The sequence below is a fragment of the Panthera pardus genome, unplaced genomic scaffold (assembly GCF_024362965.1).
Source record: "Panthera pardus isolate Hobbes unplaced genomic scaffold, ASM2436296v1 HiC_scaffold_22, whole genome shotgun sequence".
Classification (NCBI taxonomy): domain Eukaryota; kingdom Metazoa; phylum Chordata; class Mammalia; order Carnivora; family Felidae; genus Panthera; species Panthera pardus.
In genome coordinates this window covers 59,085,904-59,101,083 of record NW_026526788.1, presented here as the reverse complement: position 1 = coordinate 59,101,083, position 15,180 = coordinate 59,085,904, and the positions used below count along the sequence as shown (strand labels likewise).

The 15,180-nt window shown below is 60.0% G+C and overlaps 2 protein-coding genes across 3 annotated transcripts; one reads left to right on the top strand and one right to left on the bottom strand.

The window, feature by feature from the left end:
- Nucleotides 1-2,069: 2,069 nt before the first annotated feature.
- On the bottom strand, nucleotides 2,070-6,329 carry LOC128779026 (uncharacterized). 2 transcript variants are annotated; one of them, XM_053909862.1, is made up of 2 exons: nucleotides 5,702-6,329; nucleotides 2,070-2,270 (listed from the first exon to the last, which is right to left on the bottom strand). In XM_053909862.1, exons 1-2 carry the CDS (start codon nucleotides 5,975-5,977, stop codon nucleotides 2,214-2,216), a joined length of 333 nt encoding a protein of 110 aa, XP_053765837.1. In that variant the 5' UTR covers nucleotides 5,978-6,329; the 3' UTR covers nucleotides 2,070-2,213. The 2 variants fall into 2 exon arrangements, with proteins under 2 accessions (XP_053765837.1, XP_053765836.1); XM_053909861.1 differs by lacking the exon at nucleotides 2,070-2,270 and adding an exon at nucleotides 2,870-3,755.
- A 151-nt stretch (nucleotides 6,330-6,480) lies between these two features.
- LBX1 (ladybird homeobox 1) lies at nucleotides 6,481-9,364 on the top strand. The gene is made up of 2 exons (XM_019459195.2): nucleotides 6,481-7,051; nucleotides 7,758-9,364. Exons 1-2 carry the CDS (start codon nucleotides 6,727-6,729, stop codon nucleotides 8,276-8,278), a joined length of 846 nt encoding a protein of 281 aa, XP_019314740.1. The 5' UTR covers nucleotides 6,481-6,726; the 3' UTR covers nucleotides 8,279-9,364.
- The last annotated feature ends 5,816 nt before the right edge of the window (nucleotides 9,365-15,180 follow it).

Below are 15,180 nucleotides of genomic sequence, written 5' to 3'. Positions count from 1 at the left end.
AGGAAATATGGCGGGGGGGGGGGGGGGGTTGGCATTCTGGCTCCCCCTCTGGGCTGACACTGCTGGCCTCCTGCTTGGCTGTTTCTCTTGCCCGGAAAGTGGTCCCCGCCCCTGCACCTACCCAAATGCTCTTGGTTTTTTTAAGGCTCAATGCAAATGTCACTTGCACTGGGACAGAACCAGACTCCTCCCACTTATCCTCTTCACAGTCCCCTGGGCTACTGGGATGAAAATGTCCGTCTCCTGCCACTCCTGCCTGCCCATCACCCTCCTTCTTCTGTCTGTCTTCCTCTCTGTTTCTGGGCCCAAAACATGATGGGGGCTCAATCCTGTAGAAAGAAAGACAGGGAGGAGAGAGAACAGAAACTCCATTCCTGAATCAGGCCACACCACAGCTGGGTCCAGAACCCAGGACCTCCCACCTCCCTCCACAGCCAAAAGGCATTAAAGAATGAGGTCTCTGTGCCCCTGTGTGAGTGTTGGAGGTATCAGCAGCAGGGGCGCCTCACACATCTGCACACAGCTGGCAAAACAATGCACCTACCCTTCACGCATACCCTTGGTCCCCTCTCTCTGGGGCCCAGGCTGAATGAAGTCCCTGCCTGGCTCTCTCTTTTGTCTCTTATTATTCATTTAGTTTACTCATTCAAAAATGCATGAAGAGGGGCGCCTGAGTGGCTCAGTCGGTTGAGCGTCCGACTTCCGCTCAGGCTCAGGTCACGGTCTCGTGGTTCGTGAGTTTGAGCCCCGCGTCAGGCTCTGTGCTAACAGACAGCTCAGAGCCTGGATCCTGCTTCAGATTCTGTCTCTGTCTCTGTCTCTCTCTCTCTCTCTCTCTCTCCTCCTCCTCCTCCTCCTCCTCCTCTGCTCATGCTCTGTCTCTGTCTCCCAAAAAAAAATTTTTAAAATGGATGAAGAGCTCTTGCTATATGCCAGGCTGGCATAGGGCATGGAGAAGAGATCCAGGCACCTTTCTTCCCAAAGCCAGGTGGAAAGAGAGGCAGAAGGGCAGACAGACAAACCAGCACGTTCCTGACAATCTGACAATGACTCTGAGGGAAGTTCGCTAAGGAGCATAGAGGAACTGAACAGGGCAGGGAAGATTCTGCAAGACAGCTGAGCACTAAAACCAGAGCAAAAGGTACAAGGAAGGGAAGTGACTGAGACCCTTCTGACCCCAGGTTGAGGGGAGCAAAGGACCATAAAAAATGAGCGATGTTCTGGAGGCTCCAGAGTATGGTCACATGGGTCTTGAGCACCTCCTGGGAAGTCTCTTCCCATCTCTACCTGTCTCCATCACTCAGTAGTCTGTTTATGCACCCCCCCCCCCATTTCCAAATGGCATCCCCCCCCCCCCATGCAGGGCTGAAGTGCCTGAAAGAGGTTGGCCTATGTGGTGAGGCCACCCTGTCAGTAGGCTCTGGGGTTCAGTTCACAGAAGTGAGTGGGGGAGAAGCAGGAAGGGGTGTTCTCCAAAGCAGTGACCTCGCCATAGCGCCTTCCCCGACCTGGGCAGGAAGAGGTCTGAGAGCCAGTGGCCACAGATAGCAGGGCAGGCCCAGAAGTAGGCTTGGAGCCTGGCCTGGACTTTGGAGCGGCTGGCTCCCTGCTCTCCAGACCTGCCAGGGGGGCAGCTTCCCTCCCTCTGGTCGGCCTGCTTCTGGTCTTAACCTTTTCTGGACCTCCAGCCCCTTTTGAGAATCCAATGGGTCATGTAATATTGCCCCTGGAAAAATGTGCCCACTTGGGCTCACATCCATAATTTTACACACAATTTCTGGGATCTGCAGAGCCCCCCCCCCCCCGAAGCCCATTCAAAGAGCCCCCCACCCCCACCCCAGGGTGGGGGCTGGTTAAAACTCCATGGTTCCGGGATTAGAATTAGAGTTTGAAAAAACAATCTTCAAATCCTAATTACTCTAGAACAAGCTGTGTGACTTTGGATGGGTTACTTAACTTCTCTGGGACTCATTTTCCTTATATTTAAAATTGGCGTGATAGCAGTAGCTACTACCTCATAGGGTTGTGAGTAATAAATGAATGAATAAAACTCTTAGCCTGAAGCCAGGTACGCGGTAAGGGCTTCTGGTGTTTATTGTCATGGTTATTGTTGTTGTTGTTACTGCTGACGGTGGCCCAGGGCGGAATATAAAAACCGAGGGGGCAGTCCTGGTTCAGCCAGGGAGGCAGGAGGCCATCTATCGGAGTCTACTTCAATAGCAGAAGAAACACTCTCTGAATTCCACAAAGACTGTCAGAGTAGCAGGTCCCTGGGGGATTCAAAAATGATCCCAATTGGTGGTCAAGTTAACTCATTTCAAGCGGTGTCAGAACCTTTTTTTCTAAGGGGAGCTCTGGCCTAAGGGCCATTGCTGGTGCTTACACAAATAATCTGGAAACAAATGGGACTACCAAAACAATCTGGATTAAAGCCGATGGAATGTTTGGGGGTTTACTTGAATTATTCTCTTGTGCTAAGGAATAACTCATTTTGTTTGGGTCTACAGGGTCCCCTTATCCTGGCAATTCATGCAATGCTCTTTCCCTCGTCTTTGTCTGAAATATTCGCTAAACTAGGGGGAAAGCAGATTTTTGCTAGACTAACCCCTTCCCCTTCCACTGAAGATAGAATAAGGCTGGACCCTGGCAGTATAGGCAGCAAGCAGGAATTTGGCAGTCAGGATACAGTATAGACCAGGCTGTAAAGACCGCATTGCCTCTGGGCAGCAGACTCCAGGGACCGATTGCTTCCAGCTTCGTGGGAAATGACACTGGCTCAGCTACCTGGGGGCAGGGGACCCTAGAGTGTCTTCCCAACCCAGCTTTGGGTCCCAGGAAAGGGGGTGGGCAGGATAGCTCCTCAGGAGCAACGGCAGAGTTCCTATCTCCCCTCTCCCCTCCCCTGACCCTGAATTACTCCCCTAATTTTCACCATCTCCAGAACCCCTCTGAGGGGGAAAGTCAAGGCCCGAGCCTTCCCCCTCCACAACACATAATCATTTATACTCCATTCGCTCAAAACAAAAACCAAAAAACAACTCATTGAACCAGTAAGCGGAGGGCACCAGGTGCTCACCTGCCTGGGCAGGTCTGGTGTGGATAGAGTCCCCAGATCAAGGTCCCTGCCCTCAAGGGTCTCCTCATCTAGCGGGAGAGGGAGTGAGTCTGACTGCAAGCCCAAGATACAGCTCTCTGATCTGCCAGAGGGGTACGGAAGCCAGTAGTTTTGGGTTTTCAGGAGTTCAGAAGATCCTAACAGCCCACGCACTGGGGTCTGGAGTGGGGGGAAACGGTGGGGTTGCAAAAAGGTCGGTGGGACAGTTGGCCTGGTTTTCGAACATAGCCTGGATGAGGCAATAGAAGTAGGGGCCCTAAACAACAAAATGAGTGGGTAGCACCACGTGCCCCCTGAACCCCCAGCTGTGCCTGCTGGGGCTGTTTTGTTGGGTGTTCAACCAATGAGGCTGAAAACAAAGCCTCCGGATTGGGCCGCAGGAAAAAGAGGTCTGGCTACGGTGAGTATAAGAGGTAATATAGCAGGTGATTGTGGAATGTCCTGTCCACTTGGACATGATGTGGCCGAAGACTAAAGATCCCCGGAAACAGGACCCCATTGAAGGAATTCTATGCTCCTGCCCCTCTGCTCCCCAATTCACATTCCTCACCTTCCTGGCAGCTTTGTCGTAACACTGAGGTCCACTGTTCCTGAGGGACTGGAAAAGGGACAACAGCAAGGTTGCCCTTAAGATCCTGTCCTGCAGACAGTATCAGGTGCAGACAGGAAGAATGGCAGGGGGTTATGGGATGAAGCGCCTCCCAAGATACCGACTCATGAGTCCCTGTTCCTTGATCTGGAGGGGCCTCCTCTCTAGCATGGGGATATGGTTTGCCCGAAGCTCTGGGTCAGGGCTTTTGGGGTTATGTCGGGAAAGGGCTGGGGACCAGAGGCTGAGGCAGGAAGTGAGAGGAGAGCGCAGACCCCCCTCAGTCCCTAAGCTTCCAAGCCTGCAGAGTCCATCAGGCTCCGGGGCACCTTCTCGCTCAGGTGGCTCTCCACCTCTCTCAACTCTGACTCCACTGTTGGTAGGCCCAGCATCACCTCACGGTTTCACAACAGTGTTGGTGCCCTAGAGACGGGCCTGCCTTGAGGACAATTCTGCAGCTCTGGAGGAACTGAGAAAGAATCCCATTCTCACCATTCCTGCCTCCGAGCACCTGTCCTCCCCAGAAATGCAGGAAAAAGATGGGAAAAAGGCTAAATAACTCTTCCCAATACTCCCAAGCAGGGCCAGGGCAGGCACTGGGGTCCCAAACAGGAATCTTTCCTCCCTACACTCTCTCTTTTACTCTGGGGAGCTGCAAGCGTGTTCTAAACAAATAACTAAATGGGCGATAAACCAATCTCTGATGTGCAGAGACCCCCATGCCGGAGGCATCCAGGGAGAGAAACTGCCCCCTGCCCCACAGCCCAGCTTGGCTCACTTCCTCTCTGGGGCAGTATGGAAGGAGGTCCAAGAAGTCTAGAAGGTCCTATTCTTCCCATCCTAACCTCTAGGCTGGCCCACAGTCCTCTGCACTGGCCTCTCTGGGCCCTTCTCTTGACTAAGCAGGGCTGCCTGACCACACCGTCTGCCCAGGAGTTTACAAACAAAGCCAGGAAAAGGGTTGAGGCTGTATGTGGGGAGAGAAACAGCTCCCTTGGCTCTAACCCCTCCTTGCTCCCCTCCTTTCTTCAGGGGCAGACATGGAAAATTTAGGTGGTGGGGCCAACGGCCCCATACAAATCAGAGGAGAGAAGCCAGAGCAAAAAGAGCCCGGGGGGGTACAGCCCCTTTGGGTGCCTTTGGGGAATGAAAGACATAGGGTTCCAACGTGCCTAAGTACCCACAGGTTTACACAAATACACCACATTTCTAACCCCACGCAAATGTACATATTCAAACGTAAACACATTCAAATACCGCTGTGCACAAATGCTCGCCTGATATACACAGAGTCCGGCCGGCCGGCCGTAGGGTTCCCAGCCCCCAGTCTGACTCGAACCCGGCTTCCCTGCGGGTTCCTGGGAGCGCAGTCCCAGCCGTGGCCCGGCCCCCTCCGGGCCCCCGCCCCGCATCCGGAACAGCTGGAGTCGGGTGGTGTACTCCAGCCCGGCACTGGGCTGGGCGGGGCCGGCAGCGGGGCCCCGGCCGGGGCCTGGGCAGAGCGCAGCGGGGAGGCCCCGAGCCGGCCCCGTTAGCCCAGGCAACCCGCCCGGCTGCCCGGTCGGGCGCCGGTCACCGGGCGGGCCGTGGCCCCAGTCGACCGGAAGAGCCACAGCCCGAGGAAAGAGTGTGCAAGATTGCAAGAAGAGGTAAGGCTGTTGCTACTGCCTCGGGCCGGGGAAGAGGTGCCTGCAGCCACCAACAACTCACCCGTCAGCTCTCGGCTGGTGAAGACTGAGTCCTCTGACTGGCCCCCTCCCCCAACCCCTGGGGTCCTCCAGCCCTGTCCCGTGTCGTCTCATCCAGGGCTGCAGTACCCTCACGAACCTCCCGCGGGCCATCCTCGGAAGCTGCAGATTCCCTCTCCCCAGGCGCATGGCCCAAGGCCGGGGGTGACAGACAAGAGGGTCGAGGGGTAGGGACGCTGGGTCCTTGGTATCAGCTCGGCAAAGTCCTCGCTGGGCGGTGGCGGGGCCCATCCCGGCTCCTGGTCTTACCTGGCCCGCGTAGCGGCCACGTCCCTCTCCGGCTGGGCTCACGCCGCCCTTCTCGGGCGCCAAATCCCGGGTCGGAGAGCCTGAGACCTCCGGGCCAGCGCTGCCATCGCAGCCAGACCGGCGGGAGGCGGGTGCGCCGGGAGCGAGGCTCGCAGTTTGGGGTGGGGGCGGCGGCTTTTGAGTCGCCCGAGGTTCGGGTGCAATAAAGGCGCGGCTAATGTAATTTACAAACAGCTCGGGCCGAGCGCGGCGCGGCGCCCGGACTGACAGGCGCATTAGGCAGGCTAATTCCAGCCGGCTCCTCCTACCCCCGGCCCGCTAATTAATGAGCTTCCCAACTTAGAGCCGCCTGCATTGGACAGACAGAGAGTGAAAGAGAGGGCGAGGGAGAGGGAGAGAAGAAGAGAGACGGGGGGGAGCAGAGAAAAGAGAAGAGAGAGAGAGAGAGGGAGGGAGAGAGAGAGAACAGGAGGAGAGAGAACAGAGAGAAAGAAGAGAAAGGAGAAAGGGAGAAAGGAAAGAGAAATAGAGAAGTGCCGCTGCAGATAATTGATTACTCCTCGATCAAGGCTAACTTGTTAGCAATAGTCAATTGCCCCATCTCTCCGCCTCCCCTCGCAGTACGGGATCGGCGCCCTCGCCTCGGCTTTTCCAACTGCCGCCGCCAGGACCCGGGGCCAGGAGCCGCCGCGGAGCCACCTGACACCTTTAAATAGCACCGGGGCTGGCGAAACTGGAGCCCCGCGCGGCGCGCCCCGGCTCGGGCCGCGGATTGCTGGAAGCCCCGGCGGCGGCGGCGCCCGCGTCAGCGCCCTCCTCCCGGGGCCCCGTGCGGCTCTGCTCGCCTCTGCCGCTGCGCTAATCGGCCCCGCGCCTGGCCCCGCGCCTGGTCCCGCGCCTGGCCCGGCGCGGCCTCCTTCCCGCCCGCCGCTGCCGCCCACCCGCGCCGCCCGGCGCCCGAGCTGCCCGCGGGCTGGGTCCCCGCGGCCCGAGCCGCCCCGGCCGGGCCCCCAAACGAGGCCGAGATGACTTCCAAGGAGGACGGCAAGGCGGCGCCGGGGGAAGAGCGGCGGCGCAGCCCGCTGGATCACCTGCCGCCGCCCGCCAACTCCAACAAGCCGCTGACTCCGTTCAGCATCGAGGACATCCTCAACAAGCCGTCTGTGCGGAGAAGTTACTCGCTGTGCGGGGCGGCGCACCTGCTGGCGGCGGCGGACAAGCACGCGCCGGGCGGCTTGCCCCTGGCGGGCCGCGCGCTGCTCTCGCAGACCTCGCCGCTGTGCGCGCTGGAGGAGCTCGCCAGCAAGACCTTTAAGGGGCTGGAGGTCAGCGTCCTGCAGGCAGCTGAAGGTAGGCGCCGCCGCTGGGTTCCCTTGCGCCCACAACCCCACGCTCGGCTCCCTGTGCCCCACTCTTTGTGCCCTGTGCCTCTGCCCGCCTCCTCCTGCGCCTGCCGTCAGGGCCCTCCAGCCCAAGCCGCTGCCGCTGGGAGTGGAAAGGAGTGGGACAGGACCCAAACCCAATTTCCTAGGGGCCTCTGGATAGGCCAGAGTCGAGTGACCCAGGAGGGGTGGCGGGAACCCAAGATCTCTCCGCAGTTTGCCTGCTCTGCTTGGCTCCCTCCAGTTCCCGGTGGCCTGGGTGCTCCTTGCCCTGTTCCTGGGTTGGGGAATGGAGAACCTCTCAGCTAGGACCTTTCGGGTAGGGATAGAGTCATAGAGTCCGGCGGTTGGGAAGAGGTGTAAACCAACATTCACACCGCAGTCAGGGCGACCCTGACTGGCTCCGTTGTGCTCTAGCGACCTCGGATCTTTCAAATCAACTCTTAGGTGGGGAGCAGGGACTGAAACAATTTTTTCCTAGAGACTTCCGGTAGACAAGAGTCGGGGGGAAGGAGGTTTGCCAGAGAGGAGGCTCCCTAGTCCAGGAGGCCGAATCAAATCCGAGAAGGGAAGTGCAGCAGACTTCAGGCCGATAAGGCCTGGGTGGGGTGAGCGGGAGCCGGGGTGTGGTCTCCTCTCTCCTGGTGCAAGCCTATATTATGGTTTCCTCGCAGGCCGCGACGGGATGACCATCTTTGGGCAGCGACAGACCCCTAAGAAGCGGCGAAAGTCTCGAACAGCCTTCACCAACCACCAGATCTACGAGTTGGAGAAGCGTTTCCTCTACCAGAAGTACCTGTCCCCCGCCGATCGCGACCAAATCGCGCAGCAGCTGGGCCTCACCAACGCTCAGGTCATCACCTGGTTCCAGAATCGGCGCGCCAAGCTCAAGCGGGACCTGGAGGAGATGAAGGCCGACGTGGAGTCCGCCAAGAAACTGGGCCCCAGCGGGCAGATGGACATCGTGGCGCTGGCCGAACTCGAGCAGAACTCGGAGGCCGCGGGCGGCGGTGGCGGCGGCTGCGGCAGGGCCAAGTCTAGGCCTGGCTCTCCGGCGCTCCCTCCAGGCGCCCCGCAGGCCCCGGGCGCCGGGCCCCTGCAGCTCTCGCCCGCCTCCCCGCTCACGGACCAGCCGGCCAGCAGCCAGGACTGCTCAGAGGACGAGGAAGACGAAGAGATCGACGTGGACGATTGAGCGGCGCCCGGGATCTTCCATCGCGCCGGGCCCCTAACGCCCGTCTGCCCGCCGCCTCCCGGACCGCCGAGGGGAGCTGGGACCTCCTCTGCAACTCCCGCCTTCTTCCCTGTCTCCGGCCCGGACTCAGCTCCCGGCAGCCGCCTCCTCCCTCTCGAAGCAATAAACCCGGGCTGGCCGGCCGGGCCGGCCGCCGCGCGCGGCCTCCGCCGCCCCCGGGAGCCCTTGCCGTGCAATTCTGTATGGCTCCTGTATAAATATTTAAACCTATATAGCGGGTTCTTCCCACCTCAGCCTGACTTTTTTTTTTCTTTCTTTCTTTCTTTTATTTTTTAAAATCTCGGAGATTTCCATGTTTTCAAAGCTCTCAGGCTGCCGGGTTTGCTGAGGGCGAGGCAGTATCGAGGGTAACGAACACTGAAGCCCGCGGTCCGGAGGAGGGGGCGCGCCCCGACTGTTTTGATTTTTCTCTGCATGTGGCGAATGCACTGGCCCTCTTCCTCCTCGCCTCCCTAGGCCTATTGCAGTTGACTTCTTTTATTTCCATCTGCCCCTTTTCCCCGCGTGGGAAGGGGCTGAGGGGGACAGCCGGGTCCTGACTTGCAAGTTTCAAATCGATCTCTTCTCTCCCTCCACCCCCGTCCCCAGAAGTCTGTTTTCGATGCCGGTTTCTGCCTCCCAATGTCCACTAACGCTATTTTTAAGATTCCTCCTTACCCTCTCTCGGTTTCCTTGGATTGACTGCTGGGGTCCGGGTCTTAGGGACAAAGCAGGGGGAAATCCAACCGATCAACCAACTAAAACAGAACCCAAAGCCCTAGAATTATTTTTTACTCTTTCTAGAATTTTTTTGCATGTGACAGAGACTAAGAGGAGGCCAACCTAAGCCCTCACCCCACCTCCTCCGCAGCTCTGGGTCTGTCTTGCAGGTCTCCAACGCCCCGCTCCTAGCTCCACTTGGCCAGACAAGGGTGACTCGATGAGGGTGGGTCCTGCGTGCCCCTTCCCTGCTCCTGCCCTCTCCTCTCCGGACTGTACCCAAGGCCTCTTTCTCCGATAAATAAAGTCTTTGCCATTTTACTAGAACCGGCGGTGACCGTGTCTGAATGAGTGGGCCCTATTCAGGGAAGCCGCGGCAGGCTCCGTGTCTCGCCGCTGCTCGTTGCCGGCTGCCCAGGCCTTGGAGCTTTGGAGGAGTTTCAGGGCAGGCGCGAGAATAAGGGGCCAGGGGAAAGCAGGAGGCGAAGGCGCCTCTTGCCCGCAAACACGCGACAACTACCAAATTGGGGGTGGGGGCGAGGGAAGCGGGCTTCGCCAGGTCCGGGTAAAAAGTGAGGCATGCGTTGCTGGGGGAAAGTGCGTACACTGGGGGCGCCACGGATGGAAAATTAATTTCTGGGGGGTAAAGGGTGGGTGGGTGGGGGGACTTGCCCTGCGGTTCGTGCATCCCACCCCCACCCCAGGGCATTCTTCCCGCGCTCTGCGGGACGCGGGCTAAGCGTCCGGTGTACTGCAGGTAGAGCTTAGTCGGCAGCAGGGTGCAGCCGGAGGGCTCCAAGTTTGGGTTCCGCCGCCGGAAGGCCTTACCCTTGCGGGAGGGAGGAAAATGAGGCCGAAGGCACCAAGGGCAAGCTGAATTGCGCACACGGGCACAGGGAGATGTGAGCCCGAAGCGTCTGAGAGTTGGGGTGAATTTCTGGTAACATTCACAGATTCTGGGCCCCCCAACTTGGCTGGGGGCAGAGACATCAATCTCCCCAGGACTCTCTGGGGTCCCCGCGCCCCGAGGGCGGCTTGGGCAGGGACGCAGGCGGCTTTCACTTTTCCGGACAGAGCGGGTTTCTCTCTGGGCTTTTGTTGTCGCCGGGCTGGCGAGTGGCCGCTGTCACCAAAGGAGGGTCCCGCCTCCGGGCCGCGCGGCTCTCTTTCTCCGCAAAATTGATGTGAGAAATGCGCATCTGGTCTCGGGCAGGCGATGGGGCCCCGGGGCCTGAGTCGGGAACGTGCGTGTCCAGGAGGAAACTAAGACAGGGAGACACAGAAACAGGAGCACAGAAAGCCACTCCAAAAGCAGAGATAGAAAGTGGAGAGCCACAGAGAAGGCGGGTGGGGAGGGGGGGGGGGAGGAGGAAGAGAAAGAGGAAAAGCTACCCACGGAGACAGAGACGGAGAGACGGAGACGGAGAAAAGGGAATGGGAAGGGAATATGGAAGGGAGAGAAGAGAGCGGAGAGAACGAAAGAAGGAAAGAGGCGACGGGGCAGCCAGGCGGGCGTGCGGCCGGTTCCTCCCGGGCGACATAAATCGCCCTCTCTCAGGATGGATGGGTCTGTAATTCGGAGCGCGGACCATGAAGGCCGGGACGAATGGACCCGGGCGGCCGCTGACAGGCGACAATAGCCGGGCCCAGCCCCCCGCGGCTCCGGGTGCGGGCGCGGCCGCGGCCCTCCGCAGCCCAGAGCGCGCCGGCGCTGGCGACCATATGGTTTTTGAATTTTCTTCACAATTTGTAGACAATTTGATGGATTAGGTCCCCGCGCGCGCCTCCCCGGCACAAAGGCGGCGCGGGGACCGCGGCGCGGCGGTCACCCGGGCATCTGCGCCCGCCGCGCGCACCCCCGCCCCCGCCCGGCCCCCGCCCCGCGCCCGGAGCCCGGGGCCGCCCGCCCAACACGCCCATGAATCCCAATGAAGCGGCCCTGGCACCTCAGGCCGCTCGCTGCTTCGCGGCCCCGGGCCCGGCCCCGCTGGGTCCCTCCGGGCTGGGGGCGGCGGCCCCGGGGCTGAGCCCACCCGAGCTGCGGCGCCCGCGGGGCGCGCAGCTAAGCAGGCGCATCGGGGCTGAGGAGAAACGGGGCCATTTATCCGCCCGTCTAGTTAAAGCGGGTTATTTGTTTGCTTCTCCGGCCTCCCCTCCCCTCCCCCTTCCCTCCTCCCCCCTCCTTCCCCTTCTGCCTTTTATTCTTTTGTCTCTAAATGGATTTAATGAGCCTGAAAAACATGACAATTGAATATAACCAAGAAATAAAAAATAACGAGGGAGGAAGGAAGGAGGAAAAGAAAGAGGGAAAGAAGGAAGGGGAAGGATTAATAAAATAAAGGGGAAAATCCTTTCCATTCAGCAAATGCTTATTGTGCGTCTTTTCTGCGCCAGGCCCGCGCTGGGGGCTGGGGAAATGGAAACGAATCGGATCCAGTCCCTGCCCTCAAGGAGCTCCCAGTCTAGCGGACTGGACCCGTCGCACCCCCCTGGCGCCATCAGGAGGGCTGGGCCGAGGGGCAGGGAAGTGCCATTTGCAGAACTCCGGCTCCGGGGGCTCGGGGTGGTGGGGGCTTCTCGGAGGAGGTGGCACTGGACCCAGGCCTTGAAAGATGAGAAGGAATTCGTTGTTTCTATAGGTCAGAAAGAAGGGCGGGCGAAGGAAGGGCCGGACGGTCGTCGGAGGGAAGCGGAGAGAGACACTGGAGCCCTGGGCTGAGCCTTGCCGAGGAGGCCTGGGGAGAGCGCGCCGCGCGTTGGGTCCCGCACCAATTTGGGGAGTGAATTCAAGCCCCCCATCAGACTCCTCGGCTCTGCTGGATGCGAAGCCTCCGCGGGGCTGCCAGGGGGCTTCCGGGGCCGTTTTTGGCCAGACTCCGGACGCCGGAGCACCGCGGCCTGCTGTGGTTTCCCGGCCCCCTCTCTCAGGGAGGCGGAGGCCGTGGGCAGGGGCTGAGGGGTCGACCGTAGGCGGGAGCGAAGGGCTGGGGGTCAGGGAGGCCTAGGCTCCGACCCACTGTCTCCTCAGCTCTCCTGGCTCTGACGGGAGCGCTCGGGTGGCCCTGGCCGCGCTTCGGGAGCTCCCGCGGGGACCTGCGATGTGAGAGGGCCTCGAATCCCAGCGCGACCCTGGGCCTTTTACCGGCCGCCGGCCTGGCCTGCCTCGGGGGCGGCCGCTGTGCTGTGTGCACGGGCTGCGTGCGCTCCGAGGGCGCGGGCCGCGCGCGTTCCGTGGCATTCCCCGCGTGTGAGTGTACGTGCGAGTGTGGTGCAATGGCCTGAGGGGCTCGGGGCCCTGCGCCCATTCTCGGGGCGAGACTCGTTAAGGCTCGGGACCCTCTGTGCCGCCCGCCTGTAGCCAGAGGTCCTTGACCGCCTGGGGCCGTGACAAGCAGGTTCCCCGAGGACCCTGGCCTCTCTGCAGACCCACTTTCGGTTCCCGGCCGCGCAGGGGAAGCGGCCTGGCTCTGCCTCTTCCTTCCCTATTCGGTCCGGGGCCCGGGCTCGGCTTGCCGAGTTCCAGGATGCGGGCGGTCTCTGCTCTCCGGCCCGGGCCCCACCGCGCGAGCCGGCTGCCTCGGCTTTCCCCGCTCCGCCTTCCCGGGCCTTGCCCGGCGGCCGGCGCCGGGTGAGGCCGGGAGGCGCAGTTCCTTATTTTACGAGGTGTCGGGCCGGTGTCAGACGCAGCTCCGATAAGTAATACTCCAGTCTGAGGGACCAGAACGTGGTAATTAATCCCAAAGACTTAAGTGTATTTTAGTTCAGGAGAAAAAAAATCACTAATTCAATCGTCCGGAAAATTGAAGTTTGATGCATGAGTCCCCCCTGAAAGGGACGGGCTGGGGCCGCGCGCCTCCCCTCCGCCCCTGCCGGTGGCTCCGGGGACCCCCTCCTCCCCATTCTTCTGAGCCTCCAGGTCCAGGGAAGTCCACTCCCCCTGTCCTGCGTGTTCTCGGCCACCCAAACCCAGGGGCACTGTGGCTTTGCTCCCTAGCCTCAACAACCAGCCCCTCTTTCTTGGAGCCCAGAAAGTGGTTTGTGCGGAGACTACAGATGTTCCCCCAAACACGGACACCAGGGAAGGGGCATAAGAGAGCCTGGGAGGTGAGGGTGTGACTAGATAAAGGGCCCAGAGCGGTCGCGGTCACGCGCAGCAGGGCACCTGGAACCTGAGAAGAGTGCGGTCCTGGGGGCCAGCAGGTAGGAGGCTGCTGTTGGAAGGCAAGGCAGAGAAGCACATTTGGCTGGCTGCCAGGCGATGTGAGTGGGGACTAGACGTGCTAGGTGCAGGGTGCTGGTGGTTGGAATGTAGAACCGTGTGTGGTTGAGTCGTGTGGGAAATGGGTGCATCCCTAAACTGCCTGTGCACGACAAGACATCCCGGATGCCGGTCAGCAGGCCTGGGGGAACTGCAGCCTGACCCTGAGAGGGTCCACAGGCCACATGTCCCAAAGGAGTGGCTCCTGGGACTGGAGTGGAGGAAGGTGGGGGCTCCTGGTGCACGCTGAGGAGTGGCGAGCGATTCGCTGGAGGGAGCTACCACCCTGCACTCACAATCCAGGGCTGCCATCAGCAAATCACCTTTTCTCCTCCTGGCAGTGGCCGGTCCTAGGAGAGACCAGGGGCTGAGGGTGCGTGTGTGCGTGTGTGCGTGTGTGTGTGTGTGTGTGCAGCGAGTTTCACAGGCATCAACAGTGTCTGCCGATGAGTGTGTCAGAGAGTGTGTGCAACTGAGACTGGGCATGTGCGGCTGATTGATGGAAACAGAGCATGTGCAGCTGGGGGTGACTGGGGGTGTGCGGCTGTGTTCGTGTAACCAATTGTTGCAAACTAGTGTGTGCAACTAGGTGTGACTAAGTTTGTGCGATGGGGAGGAGAGAAGTAAAGCTGTCACTGGGGTGGGTGTGACCAGCAGGTGAGTGATGCTCCAGGGTGCGTGACACGTGCTGGGAGCCGGTGGGAGCAGATAACCGGGAGAATGAACATCGATGTGGAGCTGAAGCTACAGACCGACGACCAGAATCCTAGCTCCAGACAGCTTGACCAGCCTGGCTCCTCGATTTTACACTGACAATGCGGGGCGGGGGGCGGGGGGGGCGGTTGGAGAGACGAACACATGGCCTGAAGGGAGGGGGGCGCAGGAGGGGAGTGAGCGGAAGGCGAGATGGAGAACCTCAGCCTGGGCATGAGTCTCCTCTGAAGGCAGCTGAGGTCAGTGAATAAACACGATGTGGGCACGGACTCTGCTTGTTTGAGAACACGTTGGGGTGGGGCTTGTCCTCTGCTGCGCCGTTGGGTAAAGGCCAGGCTGTCCTGCCTGCCCCTTCCTTCTCAAGTTGGGCCCCAGCCTGAACCTTTGTCTCTAGAGTGATCCGCAGACCCACCTTTGGCTCTACCAGTTCCAGGACTCCCTTGAAGGCCCAGCTTCCCCCAGCTCACTCAAGGGAAGTCCCCCCTCCCCGTGGGACTCAGCTCTGCCTTAACTGGGGAGAGTACCCAATGGCAATATGCACGCGGGTGCTTGGTGGCTCCGCAATGCTGCCAGCAGTGTTGGGGGTGACTGAGTCCTGCCCGCTTTGCTTTGCAATCTGGTTTGTGTTCTGTGTGAGTGTGTGCAGGGATTGCTGAGCGCTGGTGTGTGCACGTGGACGAGTGCGGCCTTCCCCGCGGAGAGCTGGAGGCAGCTAGCTGTCTGTGAGCTGGGGTGGGCTCAGTGGGGAAGGGAGATTAGTTACCTTTGAGTATCGTGGGACCCGTGTGGTTTTAGTGATCAGCATGTGTATATAGAGGTTTGAGATGAGTTTTTATCACACGTGGATGTGGCATCTGAATATATGAGTTAGAGGTGTTCCTAACTGGGTGTCTGTGCCCCTGCCCCAACCCGATTCAGGGGCCTGAGTCAGAAGCAGTGGGTCCAGGGCTCTGTGGAGAGGGATCCAGGTCTGGGAGTCCCTTCCACCAAGAAATGGAGGCCTTCATTTGCCCTTCCTTACCCCCACCTTCCCACCCCCACCCCACACAGGCTGGAATAGGGGCCAGGGTGAGGAAGAGGTGACCCCTCCCATCTCTCAGAGACTGCTCAAGGTGAAGTGCTAGGTCCCCACAGGGATGATTCCCCCCCACCCCCCAGCCTGATGTCTGTG

Coding starts and splice junctions, on each gene's coding strand:
- LOC128779026 (XM_053909861.1), bottom strand. CDS start 5,977: ATGCGCCTGTCAGTCCGGGCGCCGCGCCGCGCTCGGCCCGAGCTGTTT. Junction 3,756..5,701: donor GTGGCCGCTACGCGGGCCAG/GTAAGACCAGGA, acceptor TACTGTCTGCAG/GACAGGATCTTAAGGGCAAC.
- LBX1 (XM_019459195.2), top strand. CDS start 6,727: ATGACTTCCAAGGAGGACGGCAAGGCGGCGCCGGGGGAAGAGCGGCGG. Junction 7,052..7,757: donor CGTCCTGCAGGCAGCTGAAG/GTAGGCGCCGCC, acceptor GTTTCCTCGCAG/GCCGCGACGGGATGACCATC.